A 26,332-nucleotide genomic window follows, 5' to 3' on the forward strand; every position below is an offset into this window, starting at 1 on the left:
ATTGTGAGCTATAGCTAGAAAAATAAATCAATGTGACTTTGTATGACGACATAATGTTGTCTGTTTACAATATTAGCTCTGTTTTCCCAAAGATGTTAAATCCACTTTGTGTTTTGTTTCCTTCCCACGATACTAAGGAATATCGCAATACTGGGATCATCGCAGTCCAACTTATAATGAGGTGAGGTTATTCACGTATCACCACAGTAAAATATACCGGTTTTTAAGTGTAGATAGTATCATTAGATCTAAGGACAATCAGAAGATGGCATAATTTGACATATTCACAAATTACATTGATTTCCTTCGGGTTGCAAAATGCAGGTCATTTCACAGATTTTCCAGAAATACCAGTTGGAAGATTTCTGTATTTAGCAGGAGATCCAGGAATCCCCCCAACTGAGATTTCTGTATTTAGCAGGAGATCCAGGAATCCCCCCAACTGAGATTTCTGTATTTAGCAGGAGATCCAGGAACCCCCCCAACTGAGATTTCTGTATTTAGCAGGAGATCCAGGAATCCCCCAACTGAGATTTCTGTATTTAGCAGGAGATCCAGGAACCCCCCCAACTGAGATTTCTGTATTTAGCAGGAGATCCAGGAATCCCCCAACTGAGATTTCTGTATCTAGCAGGAGATCCAGGAATCCCCCCAACTGAGATTTCTGTATTTAGCAGGAGATCCAGGAATCCCCCCAACTGAGATTTCTGTATTTAGCAGGAGATCCAGGAATCCCCCCAACTGAGATTTCTGTATTTAGCAGGAGATCCAGGAATCCCCCCAACTGAGATTTCTGTATTTAGCAGGAGATCCAGGAACCCCCCCAACTGAGATTTCTGTATTTAGCAGGAGATCCAGGAATCCCCCCAACTGAGATTTCTGTATTTAGCAGGAGATCCAGGAATCCCCCCAACTGAGATTTCTGTATTTAGCAGGAGATCCAGGAACCCCCCCAACTGAGATTTCTGTATTTAGCAGGAGATCCAGGAATCCCCCCAACTGAGATTTCTGTATTTAGCAGGAGATCCAGGAATCCCCCCAACTGAGATTTCTGTATTTAGCAGGAGATCCAGGAATCCCCCCAACTGAGATTTCTGTATTTAGCAGGAGATCCAGGAATCCCCACAACTGAGATTTCTGTATTTAGCAGGAGATCCAGGAATCCCCCCAACTGAGATTTCTGGAAAACTTGAGAATTTGTCATTTTTTTAATCCCTATTTCAAATAGACAAAAGCAACCAAGATGTTCTGTAACACTGACCTATTTTTCACAGATTGTCTTCCAGAAAAGTCAAAGGAAGAGAGTTGAGTCCCACCTCCAGGTCCCAGTCCTCTAGGTATTACAGTGAGTGGAAGATGGCATTACAGCTCACACTAAAGATTACAAACATGTCACATCAGGTTCCTGGGCAAGCCACTTGGAGTAGAGTGAAGTTAACCCTAGATACTGATCTTGAGTCAGTTTTGTATTTCCCCCACAAATGGTTAAGGTTAGGATCGGAGGAGGGGAAACTGATCCTACTAGATCTGTACTTAGGGGAAACTTCACCCCGGAGCCAAGCCTCTTAGAGGCATTTATGACAGACTGTCCCTGCTGTTGTTGAGCAGGTTAGGGTGTGCTCTGTTGTAATTGTAAATCAAAGGGCCTGTCGTATCCGGAAATCCAACCTAGGTGACTAATCGTTTTCTCATCAAGTGTTGATGACGCATAATTCATAGTCTACATTTCGTTGGATTGCATCACAGCTTTAGTCACCTTTCAATGATGTAATCAATTGCATAAACTACTTCAACTTTGACAGTTCAGTTTCTAACAATAAGCTTCAAGTAAATTAATTGAAAGTAATATTGGTAGTACCTCAACAGGATGAGACACCTGTATATTGAATTTACAATACAATTGTACGATGATGCCAAAATACATGCACATTTTTTCTACTCCTATTGCTCAATAACCAATATAACTTTTTTGTAAAAATTCCTATATTGTTCACTGACCAACCTAACTTTTTTTATTTTCTTTACAAGGGGTCGCCAGGTGCATGGAAGTTCTATTCATTTTCTCTGGGACACCTGGAAGCGTCTTACACTACAGGCCAAACCAGTAAGGTATGTCGAACAGACATGACACTGTTTCCACATTCACACCCTAGTAGCTTTCACAATATTCTGTACTCAAACAATGGCCCCTCAAATTCTTCTCCGATGTCTACCACATCAGTTAAAACCAAAATCATTCTAACAATATAGTATAAACAGTATCTGTCAAACTAAACCAAACGAAGACTGGTTTCTTCAGTGTTTTCAAGTGGCTTTTGCATTTATTTACTCAGTAGTCGGGCTAATGTCGGAAAATGTAAATATTTCCTGGACTGAGGGGAAATTATTTATGGAAAGTAGATCCTTCCAGAACTTGCGCTATGCACCAAGCCAGGGTGTATTTAAACAGTCATCTTCTCGTAGAATATGAAACCCCTCTAGGGATTTGTAGAAAGGGAATTACCTCACTGTGTTCTTCAGAAATGTATACATTTTTAAACGTAGATTTAGAAAGATCATCGCATGCTCAGCCTGGGCAACTTCCTGCATGCAGAAATCAAAACAAAAAAAATCTGATCTGACAATTTGAGCCCTCCCTTGAGGCATACACATATTGGATGGAGGCTAATAGTGGCAGTCTTGACAGATTGATGTTGATGCCCTGCTGTGCATGATGATGAAATATCCCTGACTGTACCTTTAAATCTTCTACGATCAATAAATCAATCAGTCTATCCACCAATAAGCCAGTCCATCCAAATCTCCAGATGGGGTGTGGTGAATGAATCCCGAACATTGGGGACTGAGAGAGTTCACAGACCACAGACTACAGGTCATAACTTGGTTTGGAGGCTGATAAGGATGTGATCACACCTATTCACCCTCACACCCACCCAGCCGGCCTCCCTCTCTGTTGCCCTTCCCTAGTTCAGTGTTCCTGGGCAGAGCAGTCTGGCCTCCCTCGATCCCTGCTAGTCCCAGCTGCATGTTGAAAGGGTGGGCATCCCCTCTTCCCCTCACTGACAGATGCAGTGTGGAGACCCCTCCACCCTTCACCCCTCCCCCAAGGCCCAGGCTCTAATCCGCCACATTCAATCCTGTTAGCTGCCCCTCTGCCAATCTCTGCCTCATTCACTCCCAGGCCCCTGAACCACACTCTGCCAATAAGCCCTGATCTTGGATCAGTGATCCACAGTTCCACACACCATAATAATAATAAACCCCCAAAGACACAGCACTGCCAGTTCCATGTGGGCGTGGTTAACAGCTACGGACAAAACACATGCAGCGATGTCGACTGCCAGGATGGACCACTTCCTAGTAGGACAATGACTATCTGCACGTTTGGCTTTTAACACAGGGAATCACAGGAAGAGGATTGACACGTTTCTGAACTATTGTGTCTACCAGTTAGTTGACTTGGGTAGTTCATTGTTTTACGTTGACGTGGTGCACTGAGATTTTTTTTTAAAATGACCGTAGAAATAATTACTAGTCACTCTATTTCTATTTCTATTCTATTGCCGTGTCATCGTCTTCAGCTGTCCATTGGACATACAATGGGCCTGAATCTGAAGTCATTGATTATAGTAGAGCAGGTTCTTTCAGCCTGTGGTTAAACCTGAAGATAGTCCTTCTGGCCTTTAAAACAAATAGCTGTGAACTGCTATCCTGTCCCCTGGGCTCTTGGCTCTTTCAGGAAGAGTGACACAGAGAATAGAGGTGTGTGTGTGTGTGGGTCTGGTCTGGTCTGGTCTGGTCTGGTCTGGTCTGGTCTGGTGTGGTGTGGTGTGGTGTGGTGTGGTGTGGTGTGGTGTGGTGTGGTGTGGTGTGGTGTGGTGTGGTGTGGTGTGGTGTGGTGTGGTGTGGTGTGGTGTGGTGTGGTGTGGTGTGGTGTGTGTGTGTGTGTGTGTGTGTGTGTGTGTGTGTGTGTGCGCATGGTGTTGTATGCACCAATGTTTGAAAATGCACGCGGCCACGGCAACCACTTTCATCTAGGGCATGATGGGTAAAGAAGAGAAAGTCCCCTAATTGGAGGCCCTCTTGACTCAACAGGGCAACAAAGGGCCATCTTATAGGATGGGGGGGGACTGATGTTCAATTACACATGCTGGGCTCTTGGCTCTTTTTTTCCTCTGTACTGTAGCTTCGAAGCTACTGAGGAGAGGACAAACTCAGTGTCCTCTTCACAAAGATGTAACTTCTCTTCTCCAACGGCCCAAATTCCAACCAACTCTAGTGGTTGACCTATAGAGACTGAGAGGCCTATTTTGTTCCTTTGAATATATCTTGTCTTTGATTTAGCCGACATAATAACCGATAAGCTCATGGATGGTTAAATAAGAGGTTTGACAGCGACAGAACTCTACATTTAGTGGAGAAATAGTGGTTTTCAGGATCATTACTGAAGCATGTGTAACACAGATAACTTACGACACGGGTCAGAGACTTCAGCAAACATCAGAACACAGCAGCAGGAGAGAAAGAGAGAGAGAGAAAGGGAGAGAGGAGAAAAAGAAAGAGAGAAAAAAAGAGTTCTCCTGCCTAGCAGAACATAAACAGGTCAACTGAAATGTTTTCCTCATCTACCAGAGCAAATGCAAAAACATGACTGTTACGGCTCATGGATTGCTTGCCTATTTATTAGAGATCATTTACCAGAAACGCAAGCTACAAATAGCAGGCCAGGGTTCTCCACAAACCTACAGTATACAGTCACATGTGGCTCTTACAATTAGTTAAAGTGGAATGCTTTAGTGAAGAGCAATGCCACTCGTTGCTTTGTCTACTGTAACTGTATCCACATGACCTCTTTGTATGGGCTAATCAACTTGAAAATCGTGAGATATAGTATGATGTCTCAAACGCCCAACAAGGTACCGTTCCCTAGAACGATTTCATTATACCATGTTTTCCCAGACATGTTGTGAGTAGGAAATACTATCTAATATGTGTATTAAATACCTAATAGATGTTATACAGAATGTGATTACCAAGTCCATACGGAATTCATAATTGCAGGAAATAAAACCAGAGGAAAGTTTCATTATGTCTCAGGGGCTAGACGAATCTCATTAAGGTCGGAAAACTAGACGAGTGGCCAGTAGCACCATCAAAACAACCTCGGTAGGGATTAAACCGGTTTTATGAGCAAACAGGAGGCCGAGCGCCCGACCTCTCTTACCCACAGGATAAGGTGATTATGGGGGATACCACTTGGTTGGAACTCAGCTCTGGGGAATTGTGATCCAACATCCAAGGCTGCAATCATTTGTCTCTAGCCCCATGAGAGCCAACTCCACCAACGGCAGTTCCCATGAGACTAGAGGTTGGGGGTAAACTTCTTTAAAACCCTTTAGCTCTCAGCCAGAGTAAGAGCCAGAGTGGCCCCGCGTTCTGCCTGGTTCCCACACTACACAGATACTCCTGTGGGTCGTGCCAGGTATGAGCGGTATGTCCCTGCCACTAAGAGAGGCTTTCATGGAGAAAGAGGCTGGGAGGTTGGTGCACCCCTTCTGGGAGAAGTTCATTTGAAACACACACGAGGGGGAGAGAAGTGAACCCTGATCACTTCTCTCCATCATGACTATTTGACACATGTCATAGTAACCCTAAGCCACCTTCAAACAGTGTGTGGACTGTGGAGACATCCCCTTTAGAGTTATACATGCTGTTATACCATAGTCTAGCCTCTGACCACAGTGGATTTCTACACTGTTATAACTCTCAGTTACACACAGTCGTTTGAGCCATAAGATGGGGTATCAAACTTCCCCCCATTGGACTGAATAGTAATGTAAGAACACAATCCCCTTAACAAGCAATTCTACCCCAGTACACAGTAGTTGCTACCCAGCTCCATGTTTTATGTATATGTCTCTCTTGTGACTGTAATATGGCTATGGTGAAAAAATAGGCTTTACCAACCAGACTCCATGCTGGCTTATCTTCCAATTCATTTGCACTTAAATGACGCATAAACCAAACTAATTTGTCTGTTTTGGAGATATGTTCCCTTTTGTGGCTTGTTTTATTGCTCTGTCTCCAGCCAATGTGGAGTAGGTCTATGAAACAACGCGTCGGCTCTGGATAACAACAATGGAACAAAACGAGCACATCAAATATATTAAATGAGGAAAGGCTACCCAGAACCAGGAGCCTGACAGCTACCCAGAAACCAGACGTGGGTTCGGATAGTATTTGTTACCTTTCAAATACGTCATCTGCGCTTGACTGAGCTTGCCTGGTGCACATGGAACCAATGGAATAGTACCAAAAGTGCAAGGTGCAAACCCTGCTCAAATGGCACTCCACAAAGGCTCAATCAAACATTCAAGGAAAACAAATACTATGTGAACCCAGCTCTGCCCAGAAACACAACACAGAGACAAACAGTAAAGTACTCCCACATACTGTTTCTTCAGCAACGATTCACAGCTAACCAGTGAGCGTTTAATCAGTAACGTGAAACACTTAATTAACCCTCCAGGTGGAGTATTTTCAATTTTCTTTTTTGTCAAAAATCTCAAAGCATGAATGCACAGCTGCACGGATAAAATGCAATATTGGAAGGAAATAGGGAGAGGTTGCAGAAAGAACGGTATTCTGAGCCGCTTACTCACTTCAGGGTGTGTTGATGCGTTTGACCTTATGATGTATTGTGTTGTTTCACGTCTGATTTATAAAACACACCCATTCTCTTGATACCTCCTGATACATCATCGTACGCCATGTGCCTGATGTCACAGATGGAGAGACAGTTGCAAAATGCTGATACATTTCCCAGAAATCCCAGTTTGCATCCCAACTAGGCTTTCTGCAAGACTGGGAATGTTAAAAAAGTTACTAGAATTCTGCAACTCAAATAGACAAAAACCTATATAATTTCACAAATGGAAACCCACCCCATAGCTTTGAAAGGCCAGTCTGCAGTTCAAACAACAATAACAAAGCGGTCACCCTAACCTCATGAGACAGGTACATCTTTAAGTTATTTCAAATGGATGTACCAATCGCAGATTGCCCATTTAATAATTGTAGGTCTGGCCTCATCCATGGTGCATGCATGGCTAACATGTACTAACATCTACTATGAGAAGTGACAGGGCATGAGGACTCTGATGGGGCTGTGGGCAGGCAGAGGCAGCAGACACACAGGGGCATCATTCACATACAATATACTGCATCACTGCATAATTGCATGACTAAGAGCAGGCAGACTTTTAAATGATAAAAATACATATACACAGAGAATCCACCCAGCAACACAGATCTCTTATGTAATGTAAGGCAGAGAGTGCCCTAGTTAGGCTACAGCTCGCCCTACGCCCTTCATTTAGAGACATAACCACCATGCATGGGGTTATTAAATGGTTAAACCCAAATGACTTCCTGTATAAAGTCTATTGGAGTTAATTGGATCAATAAAGCCAGATATCTTCTTTCATGTCTACAGTAGGTACTATTCCACTGGACAGTAGTGAATCTTAATACCAGCAGATTAACTTAACCAACACTATTCTCCAATTACATGTTGCTTATGAACAGAATTGCATAATACGTACGTCACATATGTCATTTGTAATATTGTAAAGATTTAGTCCATACCTTTCAAACAGCTTTGACCCAGAATGGTCCATGTGTCTATTGGCTATTTCCCTCAAACACAAGCTTCATTGTGGAGGAAACGTATGTCGAGTCACTACCATCTCTCAATATATCCTATAAAACACCCAAAACAGAGATGGATGCCTCTTTTTGTGAGCCAGGGGTCATGTAATCCATCCAGTGAAGAATATATGAGGTAAATATTTAGCCACAGCTCCTCTGTAGACAGGTAACATATGGTGTTTTGACTCTAGAAGGTTTTGAAATGTGTCTTGGTTGAGAGGTTTGGCCTACTGGCCTTACACAGCTGATGTGTGTGTCTTGTGCAGGAACTCCAAGGTAATGCTTTTAATGTATACATATCTCAATCAACAGTGAGAAAAACAAGAAGTGCTTCAATGGAACTTCTACTTAAATATAATTTCACGAAATGGAAACCTTTAGATGTGTTATTATCTTAACAGCAAAAATACCAACGGCAAACATGTTAACAAACATTGTCAAAATACTTTGTACATCCCAACAAAGGGACCAGACAAAGAGAATGCTTTCAAATCTACTGGCGGACAATGTGTTGAACAATTACACAAAATGCCTGTATTCATAGATACCCATTGTCTAACCAGTGACCAGGTACATTCTGATTCGAGCTGGAAACTGGAACAAGAATGCTGGGCCTGTCGCCAGACGGAATGTCAGAAATGGCCTTTCTTGTTTTCGCAGATGCCTGGGAAAATAAATGTATCGGGAAGCTCATATCCTCTCAGGAAAGGGAGTGTTTACAGGCTTTAGTGAGTTTCTCTGCCAGGGCCACGAGGGCTCTGGAACCCTAGCTGGGATCCTCCACATCCCTCCTCACCAGGGCAGGCCAGAGCCAGACATGTCCCACCATAGTGCCCCCGTCCCTGGGTAACGACTCAGCCTGCTGGCCCCATTCCGCCACTAGCTCCACGTTAGCCCTCTACTAACGCTACAGGGCTCCTTCTGCTCCTCTCCTAGGGCAACGGAACAACATTCTGCCCCTATATACTCCAGCTGGTATAAGAACTGTCGGTAACACTTTCTATGTCACCAATATCTATAATGCATTACAAACCCTCACAATGAGTCGTAATGCAGCGACAATTTTGAGACGTACACACATAATAACTCATAATGCTCTATAGACAACATATGTTAGTGTTACGGAAATGTCTGGGAACTAGCACGGTAGATGACGCGATTGTGCCTATAAGTCAACAAGTCTAATAGTCATAATATGATTCATGTGTCCACTATAAAACAGCCGCATCTAGCTCAAGCTGTCCCTTGAGAGAGAAAGAGACAGGGCATGCATGACTAATTGAACAGACAAATATTGTTGAATGGTACAGCGTATGGTTAATATGGCCCAGTATCAGCCTAGACAGTGAACCAGTCCAACACGTGTCTAATGAAAGCAATAAACACCATATCACCAAATCTTCAAACGGTAATTGCACTGCCTGTTATCACATAGGGTGTCATAAACAAGTCGCAATAATCAGGCACGTGATGTCCTTCTGAAGTGCTTTGAGGGTATGATCATATCATGGTGAAGGAAAGTGAACCACTTTTCAGTATAATTTCATGACCACCATTTATTCAACATCTTAGATGTGAATTAGAGACTTTTTGATTTCATTCATGACTTAAAACCAATAATTTCTGCGTCACATATTTCTGATAGACATAAACCTCATTCCCACTAGGGAGGGTGTCCAATCAAAAAAGCCTATTTTGACCAATGGGTAAAATGTGTGAATTGCGTAGATACTCCTCCGAGAACACCAATGGTCCAACCCTCATGTCTCTATCGTAATCCCTTCAAAAGTTATTGGCATTTTTACCCTTGTAGGATGGCCAAGATTAAGGGTAACTAAATCAATGGAGGCCAGAGAATAAAAGTGCCGAAAAAAATCTGCAAAATATCAGTACGTCAGCTAGGCTGGATGCTGTTAGAGAATTAAGGCAAACTGACAGGCTCACCGTTGAACTCTCCTGTTTCTTCTTGAATTCGAAGGACATAAAACAATATAGAGGTAAGATAGATATCATTTTTGAGACATGACATGTAGTATTTTCATATTTTAGTATATGGCTTTTCATATTCATGGGAAATTCCTGTTCTTTTTTGAAGATTTCTCAGAAAAACAAGCGTATCTCTGTGAAATGTCAACAGAGCACTGAGCACACCGCAAGCTTTAATCTTCAACGCCTTTTACATTTAATTCAGCTCGTGTCATGAACCAACTCTGCAGAAGACCACCACAACATGTTGCTGTGAGAAGCGACACCGCTCTGACAACAGAGTTTGCTGCTTATTGTCGGATGTATCCGACATTTTGAATATAATGTTAATGATATATTAAAGAAAGACCTGACTGACTGATTCAGAACATGAAGAATATCGTGGTCAAAAGTATTTTATTTTATAACATAAGGAAGTGAAATTTCATAACCAACTCTGGGCAGAATGGGTGGACACCCTACACTAGGGCTAAACCAAGCCAATCTAGGGCAGGTTGTACTGTGCTGGCCTGGTTAAACATCCACCATAGTTGCTGGAACCATGCTGGAAAGAACAATGTGAAAACAAAAAAAGGCCTTAATCGAGACCTACCACCACAGAGACGTGCTTGTACTTGACATTCCAAAGGAGCACTTAATACCGGGTTCACCTTGAGTTAACCCTGACAAAAATACGTTTCAACTCTCCAGTCTTGTGTGTCGCTCGAGACACCGGGGGACGGATAAGCCTGTCAATCACGTAGACACAAACACAGCCAGAGGAGGCTGCTTTTTCTCAAACCGTCTGACAGGGTATGTTTAGTGTACCAGACTTGGGTTCAAAGCCAAAAACGTAGCTGTTTTGTTTTAAATTCTTTAGCTGCACTTGATTGAGTTACCCTCAATGGGACCAATGGAGTAGTCCCAAAAGTGCACCTGCAAATCCCACCCATCTGGCACTCTGAACGCAGGTCTGGTTTGTACTTTTCTCTGATCTGTGTGAGCTGTAGTGAAGGAGAGAGAAAGAGACAGATACACAGAGGCACAGAGAGAGATGGAGACACAGAGAGAAGTGGAGACACAGAGAGATGGAGATAGAGAGAGGCAGATACACAGAGAGGGATGGAGACAAAGAGAGTGACAGACACAGAGACACAGAGAGACAGAGACAGAGTCAAAGACAGCGACAGAGAGAGACAGAGACACAGAAAGAGACATAGAGAGAGGGAGACACAGAGAGAGACAGAAACAGAGACATAGAGAGACAGAGACACAAAGGGACATAGAGAGAGAGACACAGACAGAGAAAGACAGAGACACATAAAGGGACATAGAGAGAGAGAGACAGAGAGAGAGAGACACATAAAGTGACAGAGAGAGAGAGACACAGACAGAGAGAGACAGAGACACATAAAGGGACATAGAGAGAGAGAGACAGAGAGAGAGAGAGACACATAAAGTGACAGAGAGAGAGAGACACAGACAGAGACAGAGATCTGTACCCCCGCACATTGACTCAGTACCGGTACCCCCTGTATATAGCCTCGTTATTCTTATTTTATTGTGTTATATATATACTGTATATATATATATTATTTAATTTGTTTTTACTTTTGTTTATTTAGTAAATATTTATATTTCGTAAAACTCTATTTCTTGAACTGCATTGTTGGTTAAGGCCTCGTAAGTAAACATTTCACAGTAAGGTCCACATCTGTTGTATTCGGCGCATGTGACAAATAACATTTCATTTGATTTGACACAGAGCGAGACAGAGAGAGAGAGAGACACACAGAGAGAGACACACACAGAGACAGAGAGAGAGACACACACAGAGAGAAAGAGAGAGACACACACAGAGAGAGAGAGCGAGAGACAGAGAGAGAGAGACAGAGGGAGAGAGACAAAGAGAGCGAGACACAGAGAGTGAGACACGGAGAGAGAGAAAGAATGAGACAGACACAGAGAGAGACAGACACAGAGAGAGAGGTGCTTTCCCCTTTGACTTACCACCAAGCTGCTGTCCAGCGACAGTCTCTTCAGCTGCTCCCTCCTCTCCAGGTGTCTGTTCATGGTCCTCCTCTTCCGCTGCAGCCCGCCGCCACGGCCCTGGGAGCCACTGTGGGAGGGGAGGGGTGGGGATAAGAGGGGAGAAGCCAAAGATCACTCTTTTGTACAGGAGAGACACTACCCTTGGCTGCTGGGTACATCAGTAGTGAGGCTGTAGTACGTTAGTAGAGATCAGAGTCCATGTTATATTTGCGTCTTTGAAGCTGAGAAGGCGGCACCGCCACGCTCCCTCTCTCTCTCTACCTCACCCTTTCTATCTCTCCCTCCTCTTTCCTGGCTGCCCGCCCTATCTCTCGCTTTTTCCTTACCGCTTCTCTCGCTCTGTTATTGTTGTGCTGCCCGCCTGCACGCTCTGCTAACCTGATAGCAACCGGAAGTGTTGGAGAGAGGGAGCGCCTCACTCCACTGATCATCCCTGAGTTGATATGTTTTCTGTCCCCCCCCCTCCCTTCTCCTACTCCATGTTTTCATAGGCTTCTCCAAACAGAGCTGGGAACCAGCGCGACCGAGCCAATGGAGGCTAAGGGAGAAGATAAACACTTCACTTCACGCATACTACTCCTCTACAAAGAGCAGGCTCTGTGCCTCCGCTCAGCCCTGCCACAGAGTAAGCACACAACCTCCTCATCAGTGAAGCGCCCGGGTCAAAGGTCGCATAGTGACCGCCAAGGGTCAGGGACCTTCTGTCATGACCGCTGTATAGTATAGGATTCTGTGTGTGTGTGTGTGTGTGTGTGTGTGTGTGTGTGTGTGTGTGTGTGTGTGTGTGTGTGTGTGTGTGTGTGTGTGTGTGTGTGTGTGTGTGTGTGTGTGTGTGTGTGTGTGTGTGTGTGTGTGTGTGTGTGTGTAATTATGGTATGTTACGTATTCTAGGAGTCACTTCAAAAGAGAAAATCTCTCTTTTGATTCAACAGCAAATTACACTTGAGTCTGTGTAAATAGCTTTGGGTACTGACTACAATTCATCTCTTTTAATGCTGAATTATTCCATGTTTACTTGCCTTGCAGACCGTCTTGTAACCACATGCCCCTGGTCCCAAGGCCCTCTGTCTCTGGCTTGTCTGTTCCACCCTGTCTGAGACTTCAATGGCTTGACTACACCTGTCAGTCCGTATGCTACTGACATCAAAATGCGACGCTACATCCACTGTCAATCTCTCACATCCAAAAGTGACATCTAAACATGGAAGGAAGGGGCTTGGTCAACGACAGGACAGGACGTCAGGCAGGCTTCCTCTGGTTGTGCCACCACCACAGACGGTTCCTGTGTCACATTCTGACCTTTATTTCCTTTGTTTTGTCTTTATTTAGTTGGTCAGAGCGTGAGTTGGGGTGGGTTGTCTATGTGTGATTTTCTATGTTGGGGTTTTGAGTTCGGCCTGGTATGGTTCTCAATCAGAGGCAGCTGTCAATCGTTGTCCCTGATTGAGAATCATACTTAGGTAGCCTGGGTTTCACTTTTGGTTTGTGGGTGTTTGTGTCCGTGTCAGTGTTTGTCGCCACACGGTACTGTTTCGGTTTCGTTCGTTTCACATTGTTTTGTATTTTGTAGTGTTCAGTTTATGTCTTTAAGTAAACATTATGGACACTTACCACGCTGCATATTGGTCCTCCGATCCTTCTCGCTTCTCCTCGTCAGAAGAGGAGGACGACAGCCGTTACATCCTGTTCTTCTTCATTTCTCCCTGATGATCCTACATTCAGTAGTTTTGATGTCAATCAAAGCTGGGTTCAAATACTATTTGAAATCATTTCAAATACTTTAGCTGGATTCCATTGAGCTTGCCTAGAGCAACGGAACCAATAGAATTGTCACAAAACTACAAAACCTGCCCCGTCTGGCAGGCTAAAACAAAAACCCAAAGTAGCTGAAAGTATTCAAATAGTATTTGAACCCAGGGCTGATTCCTATGTGTGCCAGGACATTACGTTCAGCTGTAACTCTCATTCCATGTTAAGATTACATTTCAGTTAGTGCCTTCTCTCTAAAGATTAGACTGGATGTAAAGCCCCCACGCTTCCTGCGAACGCCCAGATAGGGATTGTGGGTAATCGAGAGCAAATGATTCAAATGGATTAACGTTTGAACTTGACTGCCCTGGCTCGAAAAACGTAATAGATTAACCAGTCAAATGCAATGACACCGTTTCGCTTGAAGGTAGGGGAGGGGAGTCCGGGAAAATAGAACCAGAGAATACGTTTACGCTGAGCGGTGAGAGCCTCTAATGGAGCCGTTCAGCTTATGCCCAGTCTTCATTGAAATGAAAGGCGGCATTTCACACTCTGCAGAAGTTACGCTGCTGTAGCAGGTCTGTAAGGTTATATAGAAACAGGTGGTTGGTAGGAGGTTGGAAAGCTTTACCAAACACATTTGGAGTCAGCTATGAGAATGGGGAAGGCAGGGAAACGTGACGACGTACAATGACAAAACCAATGGTTGAATAAAGCAAATGACTCTCGATCTTGGATGAACAGCTTCTGAACTGGTCAAGTTCAGAGAAATATGTGCAACTGGCCAAAAGCAAAGGAGAGAAAATGCACGAGGCAGGACGTATGTTTGTAGACCAGTGTCCTACATCCCCAGCCGAACATTGAAAATACTACAATAACACGTGTCTATGTAAATGCGTCGCGTGATATTTTACAAAGACTTCAGATTCAAATGTCCGTGGTAACGTCAATGAAAAGGCCAAGCGGTTGTAAATCAGGGATATTATTTCATACAATTACAATGCCAAGGGTCGTGGGTTCGATTCCCGCTAGGGCCACCCATATGTAAAAGGTATGCATGCAAGACTGTAAGTCGCTTTGGATAAAAGGGTCTGCTAAATGGCATTTATTACTATTATAATTATTATATTATAATCGTATGTAAGAGGTGCTTCAGCGAACAAACACTTGTGTAATGAGTAACCTTTTTGGTGTGATTAGCACATATGGGATAGTCCTGAAGAATTGGTTATAGACTTCAGCTCAGAGGGCTAACACAGTCCTGAGACCAAGGTTTGATACCCAGTCTATCCCATATGCTGTAGAAGCTGATGGAGTCTCACCAGTCTGTTTGTTGGTCAATGGAACTCAGTAGCATAAATAGGCCATAGAATACTAGGAACAGATTACGTCTGTGATGATCTCTGGCCCACGCTATCATCACGAAATACAATCCCACAGGGAACTCCCTATCCTCATCTCCTTATCTCCTCACACACAACAGCCCCTCCTTTCTCCAAATGATTTACACCAAACCTAATTACCACTATGTAAAACCAGTCTTCTGTTGGGGGCGGCACAGAGACAACAAAGAGAGACACACGTCTATGGCCATATTACACGCTCGTCCCAGGCAGTAAGACAGTAAGTCAGCCAGCCAGCAAGTCAGCCGGGTGGAATGGATGCAATCAAAGATCCATGGACAATCCTGACATCTGGGAGTCTTTGTGTACACCCCTAATTAGATGCCAGGGTAGAGGTGGAGGCGGCTCTGAGGGTTATGAAGGGGGAAACCACTCTTTTTAACATCTGCTGAGGGAGAAACTAGGGAGAGGGGGTACATTTGGGGTTGCACAGGGGTGGACTAGAGAGGTGAGAGGGAGGGAGGGCTGGCTGACTGAGGATAATGAGAAAAGAAAATAGCATTATGATCACTTATATACAATTGTAATGAGGTACACTTCACTTAAATGACATATGCACTGCGATAGGTTATTGTTCTGTGGATGCACTGATCCATCAACAGATGTAGGATCTTAATTTAATGATTATTTTGTTGCTGAGAATTTTCCTTCACAGCAGGAAATGCAAACTTGTAATGTATTCAAAGTTAAAAAAGGCTTCCAAGGTGGCGTAGTGGTCTAAGGCTCTGAATCGCAGTGCTAGCTGTGCCACCAGAGATTCTGGGTTCGAGCCCAGGCTCTGTCGCAGCCGGCCACGACCGGGAGGCCCATGGGGCAGCGCACAATTGGCCCAGCGTCGTCCAGGTTAGGGAGGGTTTGGCCGGCAGGGATATCCTTGTCTCATTGTGCACTAGCGACTCCTGTGGTGGGCCGGGCGCAGTGCACGCTGACCAGGTTGCCAGGTGTATGGTGTTTCCTCTGATGGCTGGCTTCCGGGTTGGAAGAAGCAGTGCGGCTTGGTTGGGTAAGAAGGCCAGCATCCCAAGGTCACTGTTGACGTTGAGACTGGTGTTTTGCAGGTACTATTTAATGAAGCTGCCAGTTGAGGACTTGTGAGGCGTCTGTTTCTCAAACTAGACACGAATGTACTTGTGCACAGGGGGCCTCCCACTCCTCTTTCTATTCTGGTTAGAGCCAGTTTGCGCTGTTCTGTGAAGGGAGTAGTATACAGCATTGTACGAGATCTTCAGTTTCTTTGCCAATTTCTTGCATGGAATAGCCTTAATTTCTCAGAACAAGAATAGACTGACGAGTTTCAGAAGAAAGTTCTTTGTTTCTGGCCATTTTGAGCCTGATGACTCACAAGTGTGTGTCAGAGACAGCGCTGCCCTTTGTACCCATACAGTTAAACATTCACCCACTCTTATTCCCATTTCTCCACTAAGCAAAGAACCGTACACCAATAAGGGCGCTTTATAGAGGGATAGATCAAACAGAGATATCAATTGGTTGTTGTCGCTTGAACTTTAAACCTCAAACTATTTCTATTGGAGGAAACAAACGTTTTGGCTACAAATGATTACACCCACAATCACCATTACATTTTGCCATCACCTCTGAGCTGAATACAAGTGAACGTCTGATAAATGTTTGGTGTTGTGTGTTTCCAGTTGAACATTATTGGTCATAACACATCACGGAACACAATGACCGACTCGGTCGGCAAACACCATCTGGTCTCTCAGTGCCATATAAATTCTCAGAGAGAATGATCCCAGACATGCGTTCTGTTGCATGAGTGTTCAATTAGCACTTTCACCTATCACATAATGCAATGAACACAAGAGGAAAATGGACTCTCAAGTCGAAAGAAAAACCCAATTGGCGAGGTAGTATGTGTGTCCCAAATAGCACTATATAGGGAATATGGTGCCATTTTGGACGCAGCCTGGATCAATGCCCCCCCAAAAAAGAAAAATGAGCTTGCCAGGAAGTGTCAGTCAGCCTGGGATGGATAGCGATGGTTGACATTGATTGGAGTACTGTCCCTTGCCCCGGGACCCTATTTATATTGTCTGTGTGTTTGAATGGAGGAGGGCTATAAAGGAAAGGGGGTCAGACTGGAGCCCGGAACCACCCCCCAGCCAAGGCCTCGTTTTGTGAATGATTCATCCAGATTGCTCAGGCAGGGTGCAGAATGAATGGGGAGGATAATTATACATTGGAGATTTGAGAGAGAGGAGTCTAGGCTACCTCCTAATTCCCAGATAGCTATTACTTTTCAATCGTTGAGAGGTGGGGGGTAAGCATGATGTCAATGTGAGCGTATAGAAAGAGAGAGATTGCTTTGGCAATGTTAACATATGTTTCCCATGCCAATAAAGCCCTTAAATTGAAATTGAATTAAGAGAGAGAGAAACAGAGCGAGAGAGAGACACAGAGAGAGAGAGAGAGAGAGAGAGAGAGAGAGAGAAACAGAGAGAGAGACACAGAGAGAGAGAGACACAGAGAGAGAGAGCGAGCGAGAGGGAGAGCGAGAGAGAGACACAGAGCGAGAGAGAGAGCAAGTGAGAGGGAGGGAGAGAGAGAGAGCGAGGGAGAGAGAGGGAAGGAGAGAAAGAGGGAGGGAAGGAGAGCAAGAGGGAGAGCGAGAGAGAGCGAGAGAGAGGTCCATCTGTGTGGCAGGCTAGCAGCACAGATGGCGTATGATGATCAGTCCCCTATGTCCTCAACCTCCTGTCTCTTTAGCTCAGGTAGTGCACTACTACTGACCAGGGCCCATTGGGCTTTGGTCAAAAGTAGTACACTACCTTAGGAATAGGGTGCCATTTGGGGACAAGGTTTGTGGTACAGACAGACAGACAGACAGACAGACAGACAGACAGACAGACAGACAGACAGAGACAGACAGAGACAGACAGAGACAGACAGAGACAGACAGAGACAGACAGAGACAGACAGAGACAGACAGAGACAGACAGAGACAGACAGACAGACAGACAGACAGACAGACAGACAGACAGACAGACAGACAGACAGACCAAAAGTCATCATGGTATTAGAGATAAGTACAAAAAGTTCAATTAACTCCAAGATCAAACACTTCTGTAATTTTAGTTTGCGGAAAGATGTACGTTGTCATTTCTCTCTACAAAATCTGCCAACCACTAGCTTCCCTAAGGGTCCTGGTCAAAAGTACTGTTGTGCACTATCCTGTAAATGGAATAGGTTGTGATTTAGGACACACACAATGTGTATACTCCCTGCTGCTGCCCTTCTGTATCACCGTACTGTTTCAACGTGCTGTTGTGGGTGTGAAGTTTTAACTGGGTTATAGCTGCAGCCTTTCTCAGCAAGGTGTAACAATGACAGTGGCACTGTTAAATGGTAAAGGTCAAAGGTACACGCACTTTGAAATTGTCTACAGGCTGATGTGTAAAAAAAAGTGGCAAAGGATGTATGAGAGACCTTTGAATGTGCATGCGTGTGTATGTGTGTGTGTGTGTGGGGGGGGTTGGTGTGTTGTGTGTGTGTGTCCACAAGGCCAGGAGGATTGGATATGGAAAAACAAACAGAGCTAGGCCAGGGCCAATGAGACAGCTGAAGGAGACAGACAGCAGAGACAGAGAGCTGAGTGAGGAACAACAGGTTGTATACAAAGCAGAGCTCCCTATAGGGTCTAGTTAACACATAGGGAGTGTAGAGGGGAATTAACTGGAGAAGACAGGAAGTGTCATCAAACAACTTGTCATGTGATTAAGGTGTTCCACAGTGTTGATTTATACACACCCACACATTCTGTAAATACAAATGCTATATACACACTCACACACACACACACACACACACACACACACACACACACACACACACACACACACACACACACACACACACACACACACACACACACAGCTGTGTGAGATACAGGATGGGTGTGGGGCATTTAGCAAATCATGTGCTACGTGTGAGCTCACTCCTAAGAGATGAACAGACAGACATTTGTTACATTCCGATCCGCATTCTACCGAGTGTGTTCTTATTACAACCCTCGCTGACGCCCTTTCTAACACTTCGGAAGTCGGCTCAAGATTATATATCCAACGTAGCTAACCCTATTTGTAGGGGGGAAGAACTGTTCGTGTTGTGTTGCCTTTCAACAGGTTGAATACGGGAGTGTTGCTGTGGTGTAGACGTCTCAGCCAGAGACACACACACGTGACACATTTCAAATTAAATATGCTTGCTCTGTTAAGAAAAAGCCTAGGAGCATCTGGCAAAATGAATTGACATATTTTTGCTCATGTCACGTGCAATAAAACATTAACTGCAAATACTGCATTAAACATGACATAGGGACACAATCTACTGTAACTACACTGATAGAAACTTAATTGAATTCCAATGAATATCCGTAATTTCTTGCGACGGTGACACAAGACTTCAAACTCACAAACTCATTGCTTGTCTATGGAAGAAAATGTGTTATGTCACTGCGCCACTGCACACAAGTTCATTAGGGATGCTTGGGTTGAAACTTTTTATCAAAACAATGAGCATAACGTCATCATCTAGCTCATCAGTGATTCAATGCTGCAGAAACACATTTCCCTCCACCGATCGCACCCCAAACACAGGCCCTTAGGAAGACCGTATTACATCCTGAAACAAATCAGATGGGTTTCCTGCCTTAGGGCCAGCGCTGGGTTCAAACAGCGCCCCGAATCATTTCAAATGCTTTAGCCGGTGCTTGATGAGATTTCCTGATGCAGTAGAACCAACAGAAAAGTCCCACCCACCACCTGGCACTCCAGGCAAATGCTCCAAGTGTTTGAACAATTTGAATAGGATTTGAGCCCAGGTCTGTTTGGGACATTCAATCACAATGTCCAGCATGTGTAGCCTAGCCCCAGCTGCCCTGCTGACAGGAACATGACTGGGCTGCGGTCTGTCTCTCTCATCATGGCAGCTGGTCAGGGAAAGAAACAGAAAAACACTGAAGCCCAAAGGAACACTGCATGTATCACACCAAGCTGAGAGAGCACAGGAATCTTCCAAGCCGTGTCTAAATGAATACAGAAGTTATGTCTGCTGGGTATGTGGCCACATTTGGAACGTGTGTAAGCAGTTTGATCCTGACCAGTTTGCATCTCTCTCTCTCTCTCTCTAAATCTCGAAAGGTAGTGAGCACACAGACAGATACACATTTGACAGTCTGAGAAACAGCCTTGTGTTTTCATGGAATTGACTGTCCATATTCTTACTGAATCTCACTACAAAGCAAATGCAAATTATCGCCCGAGACACCCAATTACCCATGGCCCTGTGTGTCCGTGTCAATGTGTGTCAGAAAACGAGCATGCATCTATAACTTACGTCTTGCCTGGCAAATCCTCTGCTTCACTCAACAGGTTGGCAGCAGCCTCTGATAAGTCTACATCAGACATTGTAACATGGAATTCCCGTTGAAATTGGCTGAAAACATGCTCCTTTTGTAAATTCCCAGTGAGGAGTAGTAGTAGCAGGGGAGGCACAGAGCTTACACACACTCACTAACTTGCCAGACTGGTGCTCTGCAAACACCCTGCTACTTGTAACGAGGGAGGGAGGAGGGAGGGAGGGGGTGGTGTGGGTGAGAAGAAGTTCCACATTACATCATGTGCAGCTGTTGACAGGCCAGTGTTTATTAACTAACTGTCAAGAGCCATGGGATCTGTTGCTGCAGGATTCACACCCCGGCTTGCCACACACACACACACACACATGCACGCAAACACACACACACGCACGAGATCACACGAGCGCACCAGTGGAGGCTGCTGAGGGGAGGACAGCTCCTAATAATGGCTGGAACATAGCAAATGGAATGGCATCAAACACCTGGAAACTATGTTTTTGATGTATTTGATAGCATTCTGCTCCAGCCAATACCACGAGCCCGTTCGCCCCAGTTAAGGTGCCACCAACCTCCTGTGTCGCGCACACACATACGCATGTGCACACACACTTGCACACAGACAGGCAAGCACATGCATGCATGTAGGTGGGCCTACACACACATACAGTAACAGACACTAACTCACATGCAACATGCTAATGGCACGTAATATAACACACAACTTCACAACCCTTCTGACGGACGGTAATTACACGGTGACAGAATGATGCTGAGACTATGATTTATCACTTTCAAATATTTATTGCAAAGTTACCACACAACTCAAATCAGATTTTATGTCACATTCTTCGCAAACAACAGTTGTAGACTAAGAGTGAAATGCTTTCTTAACTCTATGCACAAGGACTACTTTCAACAATTTCCACAGACAATTGCATGTATAGTTTGGTAACAGAATAACGGTCAAATCTCCATCAGTTCTTTATGTGAGTCAGTTTTTCAAAAACGTTTGAATATCTACTCCAAATGAAGAAAGAATGGTCTGTCAGCTGTGATATAACACCCTGAGTTTGAGAAAATCTATTTTGGTTATTGACAGTAAGTGAAGTGGATTAATACCACCCGGTAACAGAATGATGGTAATAGAATGACATTATGGGTCCCTGATCTGTACTATACAGAAATTCAGAATGATGAATGTTATTCTCTTCATGGTGATGTATCCTGAATAGACACAAAGGTAGAACCAGTGATATCATCCTTTGCATGTTTGAGTATTATTCTACACACTGGCTATTATTCTAATGAGCTCCGCCCCCAAACAAGACCAAATTCATCTGTACCAATCACAGATGGCTGTGTTTCACAAGTTTGGACATCACAGTACAGCACAGTTGAGTATAGTATAGTATAGTACAGTAGAGCATAGTTCAGTACAGTGCCTAGTTAAATAAAAAATAAAAAAACAATACAGTAAATTATAATGTACTCTACTACTCAAGTGTGCTCTACTGTACAGTACGGTACAGTACTGTGTTGTACTGACTTCTACTCTACTTTACATTGACCACCACGTGACAGAAAGAGAAAGAAAACAGTTATGAGCTGAACATAACAGTATGCCAGTGGAAGAGAGGACAGTAGCAGGTGACCCAACAGTGGTGTGTGACTACTATGGATTTCAATTGCAGCCAATTGAGTTGCAGTCATTCTGTTACGGATATTTTTGTCATCTTGTTACCGATGTGGTAACAGAATGAAGCATTTTAACCACTTAATAAATCATTGCAATGGGGATTTTCAGGTGAACAAAAGAGAAGAGCAGTCGCAAATACAGTCAACCATAAATCATTTCAGGTTAAATTACAAGTTGCAACAGGGAGACACCTCCAGCACACAAGCAGAGAAAATGTTTCTGCTACACACACACGGAAACATACACGAGAGCCAAAGTGCTGGAGTACTGAGCCAAAACAACAAAAATGGTGTTCCTGCGCAAATACTTTTGGACCTCACTGTATATGTTAACAGACAGTACCAGATGTTCTGTAAACACGAGCCTGAGAGGCTGTGAGGAAGACAACATCAGCGGCTACAGAACCACACCATTTCACAGATAAACGATCAGTGTACCGCCAGTCTGACGTCAATCACCATCAACAGATACCAGTTTAATATGTGAAATACAGCATCAAGCCTAGTGATCATCAACCAGTGACACAAATGAGTGTCACAAATACAATACTTAAAATCATGTGTAGTACAGGCAGGGAAAACATATAAATATGTTTTGTGTTCATTGTGTTAATTACTCCTAACGGAAGATGAACTTGATTCGTCATATTCCCCATTACAATCATGAACCAAATTGCTATCAGTAAAAACACTATAACTAATTGGTAGGTATACCTTTACTTGTTATCTCTGTGAGATTTCGTTATCTGCCGTCCTCATGAGGGAGAGAAATTAGAAAATGTCTTCAAGATACAGTGCCTTCGGAAAGTACTCAGACCCCTTGACTTTTTCCACATTTTGTTATGTTACAGCCTTATTCTTAAATTTCCTCAGCAATCTACACACAATACCCTATAATAACAAAGCCAAAACAGGGTATTAAAAATAGAAGTATTTACATAAGTATTCAGACCCTTTGCTATGAGACTTGAAATTGAGCTCAGGTGCATCCTGTTTCCATTGATCATTCTTGAGATGTTTCTACAACTTGATTGGAATCCACCTGTGATAAATCAATCAATTGATTGGACATGATTTGGAAAGGCACACACCTGTCTATATAATCTCCCACAGTTGACAGTGCATGCCAGAGCAAAATACAAGCCATGTGGTCGAAGGAATTGTCCATAGAGCTCAGAGACAGGATTGTGTCGAGGCACGGATCTGGGGAATGGTACCAAAACATTTCTGCAGCATTGATGGTCCCTAATAACACAGTGGCCTCTATCGTTCTTAAATGGAAAAAGTTTGGAACCATCAAGACTCTTCCGAGAGCTGGCTGCCCGGCCAAACTGAATAACCGGGTGAGATGGGCCTTCTGGAAGGTTCTCCCATCTCCACAGAACCTAGAACCCGATGGTCACTCTGACAAAGCTCCAGAGTTCCTCTGTGGAGATGGGAGAACCTTCCAGAAGGACAACCATCTCTGCAGCACTGCACCAATCAGGCCTTTCTGGTAGAGTGGCCAGACAGAAGCCATTTCTCAGTAAAAGGCACATGATAGCCCGCTCAGAGTTTGCCAAAAGGCGCCTAAAGACTCTGAGACCACGAGATTGAACTCTTTGGCCTGAATGCCAAGCGTCACATCTGGAGGAAACCTGGCACCATCCCTATGGTGAAGCCTGGTGATGGCAGCTTCATGCTTTGGGGATGTTTATCAGCGGCGGAGACTGGGAGACTAGTCAGGATCGAGGGAAAGATGAACTTAGCAAAATACAGAAAGATCCTTGATGAAAACCTGCTCCAGAGCGGTCAGGACCTCAGACTGGGGCGAAGGTTCACCTTCCAACAGGACAACGGCCCTCAGCACACAGCCAAGACAAGGCAGGAGTGGCTTCCGGACAAGTCTCTGAATGTCCTTGAGTGGCCCAGCCAGAGCCCGGACTTGAACCCGATCGAACATCTCTGGCAAGACCTGACAATAGCTGTGCAGCAACGCTCCCTATCCAACCTGACAGAGTTTGAGAGGATCTGCAGAGAAGAATGGGAGAAACTCCCCAAATAAAGATGTGCCAATCATGTAGTGTCAAGAAGACTTGAGGCTGTAATCGCTGCCAAAGGTGCTTCAACAAAGTACTGAGTAAAGGGTCTGAATACTTATGTAAATGTGATATTTCACTTTTTCTACTAGATGTTTTCTAAGACCCCTTTTCCATCTGTTTGACTAGAAAGAAAAGCCTTTGCTTATTCCAAATGTATGTATCCCTTTATAAAATAATTATTTTGATTCATAGCTTTCATTTGACACCAAATTTGATGTGCTCCTATGAACTTCCCGTTACTGCTAATGGGACTTTTACAAAGAAATGCCCACCAATTTACACAGACTCGCCCATATCATGAACAATCACATTTACTCTACTCATACGCAGATAATTATGTTGTGTTCTTCTATCCTCGTGGGGACCTGCAATTAATTTCCATTCAAAATCCTATTTTCTCTAACCCCTAACCATAACCCTTACCCTAACCTTAACCCATAACGCTAACCCAAACCCTAACTACTAACCACCTAACCCTAATTCTAACCCCTAAATTTAAAATAGCGTTTGTCCTCATGGGGAAATGTCCCAATAAGGGATAGTTTTCCTTGTTTTACTGTCCTTGTGGTGGCATTTTGGGGATTTTAGGTCCCCACAATGATAGAATAACCAACCAACCCCCCCCCCCCCCACACACACACACACACACACACACACTTGCCTTTAGCAAACACACAAACAAACACAAACACATTAGCTATGTTTGCAAATGCTATACTTCCTTCTCAAAAGCTCTGCTGGTTAGTTTTTGATGACGCTAGCTAGCTAGCTGAATTGAGTCTGTCTGACCAGCCAGCATTATTATGTCTTTCTCAGGCTTCAACTGTGGCAAACCAAGCAAGGCCCAGCTGCATTCCTTAAGCGTCTGGGCTTGGCGAAGACCCCAGTCTCTCAGAAGGTTTAAAGTGTTTATCTTTTTCTCTCTCTCATTTAAAGGGAGACACATGACTCACAGCTTTACTGCCAACCAGATTTTTCTACTACCATTGGAAACTACTGGTCTGGGCCATTATTCACAAACTCAAGAGAACTCTTAGTTGTGCTGATCTAGGATCAGTTTAGAAGTGCAAATCAGTTTAGCCTTTTAGATCATGATGAGCTTGATATTATGGACAGCACTCCTACTCTTAGACTATTTCTGAATATGGGCCCAAAGGATGTATGTCTCAAGTGTCTAAAAGTAGGAGTGCTGATCTAGGATCAGTAATATATAATCAATATGATCCAAAAGACAAAACAGATCCTAGATCAGCACTCCTACTCTTTAGATAGAAGCCCTGGAGCCGTATTCATTGAGTGTCATTAGTTTCAATTTTGACAGGGAGGGGATCCTAGATCAGCCCTCATACTAGTAAGACTACAGTATTTCCAAATAAGGACCCCGGTCTGCTTTTCATTGGGGCTCCCCACAGAATGTCTGCTTCTTAACACTTTAAGCATTCCTCACCACAGACCCAGAGTAAAGTAGACAAGGGGCACACTGACAGAAACCATCAGACCGGTCACGTCACCCACTGTTTGTCATCACAGTTGGCGAGCACAAATGCACCAATTCAGCCTCTCGAAATGCCTCTGTTGCATACCTTGTGGCCACAAATGCAATACTTTTTTGAAAGATTCCACATTGTTTTCGCATTCCTCCTCTTGTAGCTCATTGCATTGCTGTGCTGTTCGGCAAGAGATGTCGAGGAGACCCGTGACATTGCCTGTCTAAGCGAGGCTGGGTTGTGGTCGACTCGGTTGAAGAAACATACGTTGGTGTTGACTCTTGGACTTAGAAACGAATGATTTCTAACCATTGATTCTTGAAGAGTATAACGTATAAATGCCTATGTCTATGACTTTGAGAGTCTCCAGTCCTATCCCTCAGCTGTTTACCCCAGAAATTGTCGTGGTGACAGCTTTGTTGTTGTTTGAATCCCAGATTACCGCTTCACAATGGTTCCCGAACTTTTTATAGTCCCGTACCCCTGCAAACATTCAAACATTCAACCACCGGCTGCGTACCGCCTCTAGCACCAGGGTCAGTGCACTCTCAAATGTTGTACATCTACTAAACATAAGAATGAGTGTGAGTTTTTGTCACAACCCGGCTCGTGGGAAGTGACAAAGAGCTCTTATACGACCAGGGAACAAATAATAATATAATAATAGTACATTTTTTGCTCTTTATTTGGCCATCTTACATATAAAACCTTATTTGTTCATCAAAAATTGTGACTCTCCACGGGTTAATGAGAAGGGTATGCTTTTAAGGATGTACATAACTCTGCAATGTTGGGTTGTATTGGAGAGAGTCT

General features: G+C 44.0%; 1 protein-coding gene and 1 long non-coding RNA gene across 3 annotated transcripts in view; one reads left to right on the forward strand and one right to left on the reverse strand.

Moving 5' to 3' along the window:
• LOC129840272 (nck-associated protein 5-like) overlaps positions 1-26,332 on the reverse strand; it is a 189,379-nt gene that overhangs the window by 156,806 nt on the left and 6,241 nt on the right. The window contains exons 1-2 of one of the 2 annotated variants that reach the window (XM_055908030.1): positions 13,339-14,557; positions 11,686-11,794 (exon numbers count right to left, since the gene is read on the reverse strand). In XM_055908030.1, coding sequence (XP_055764005.1) covers positions 11,686-11,748 — 63 coding nt within the window. In that variant the 5' untranslated portion in view covers positions 11,749-11,794; positions 13,339-14,557. Of the gene's footprint in view, positions 1-11,685; positions 11,795-13,338; positions 14,558-26,332 lie in introns of those variants that run through there. The other variant, XM_055908029.1, reaches the window with a different exon arrangement.
• On the forward strand, positions 12,215-13,337 carry LOC129840278 (uncharacterized). Its single transcript, XR_008757183.1, has 2 exons — positions 12,215-12,352; positions 12,754-13,337. It is a non-coding gene; the product is annotated as an uncharacterized LOC129840278 (long non-coding RNA).

This window comes from Salvelinus fontinalis, chromosome 41 (assembly GCF_029448725.1).
Source record: "Salvelinus fontinalis isolate EN_2023a chromosome 41, ASM2944872v1, whole genome shotgun sequence".
In the NCBI taxonomy this organism is placed as follows: domain Eukaryota; kingdom Metazoa; phylum Chordata; class Actinopteri; order Salmoniformes; family Salmonidae; genus Salvelinus; species Salvelinus fontinalis.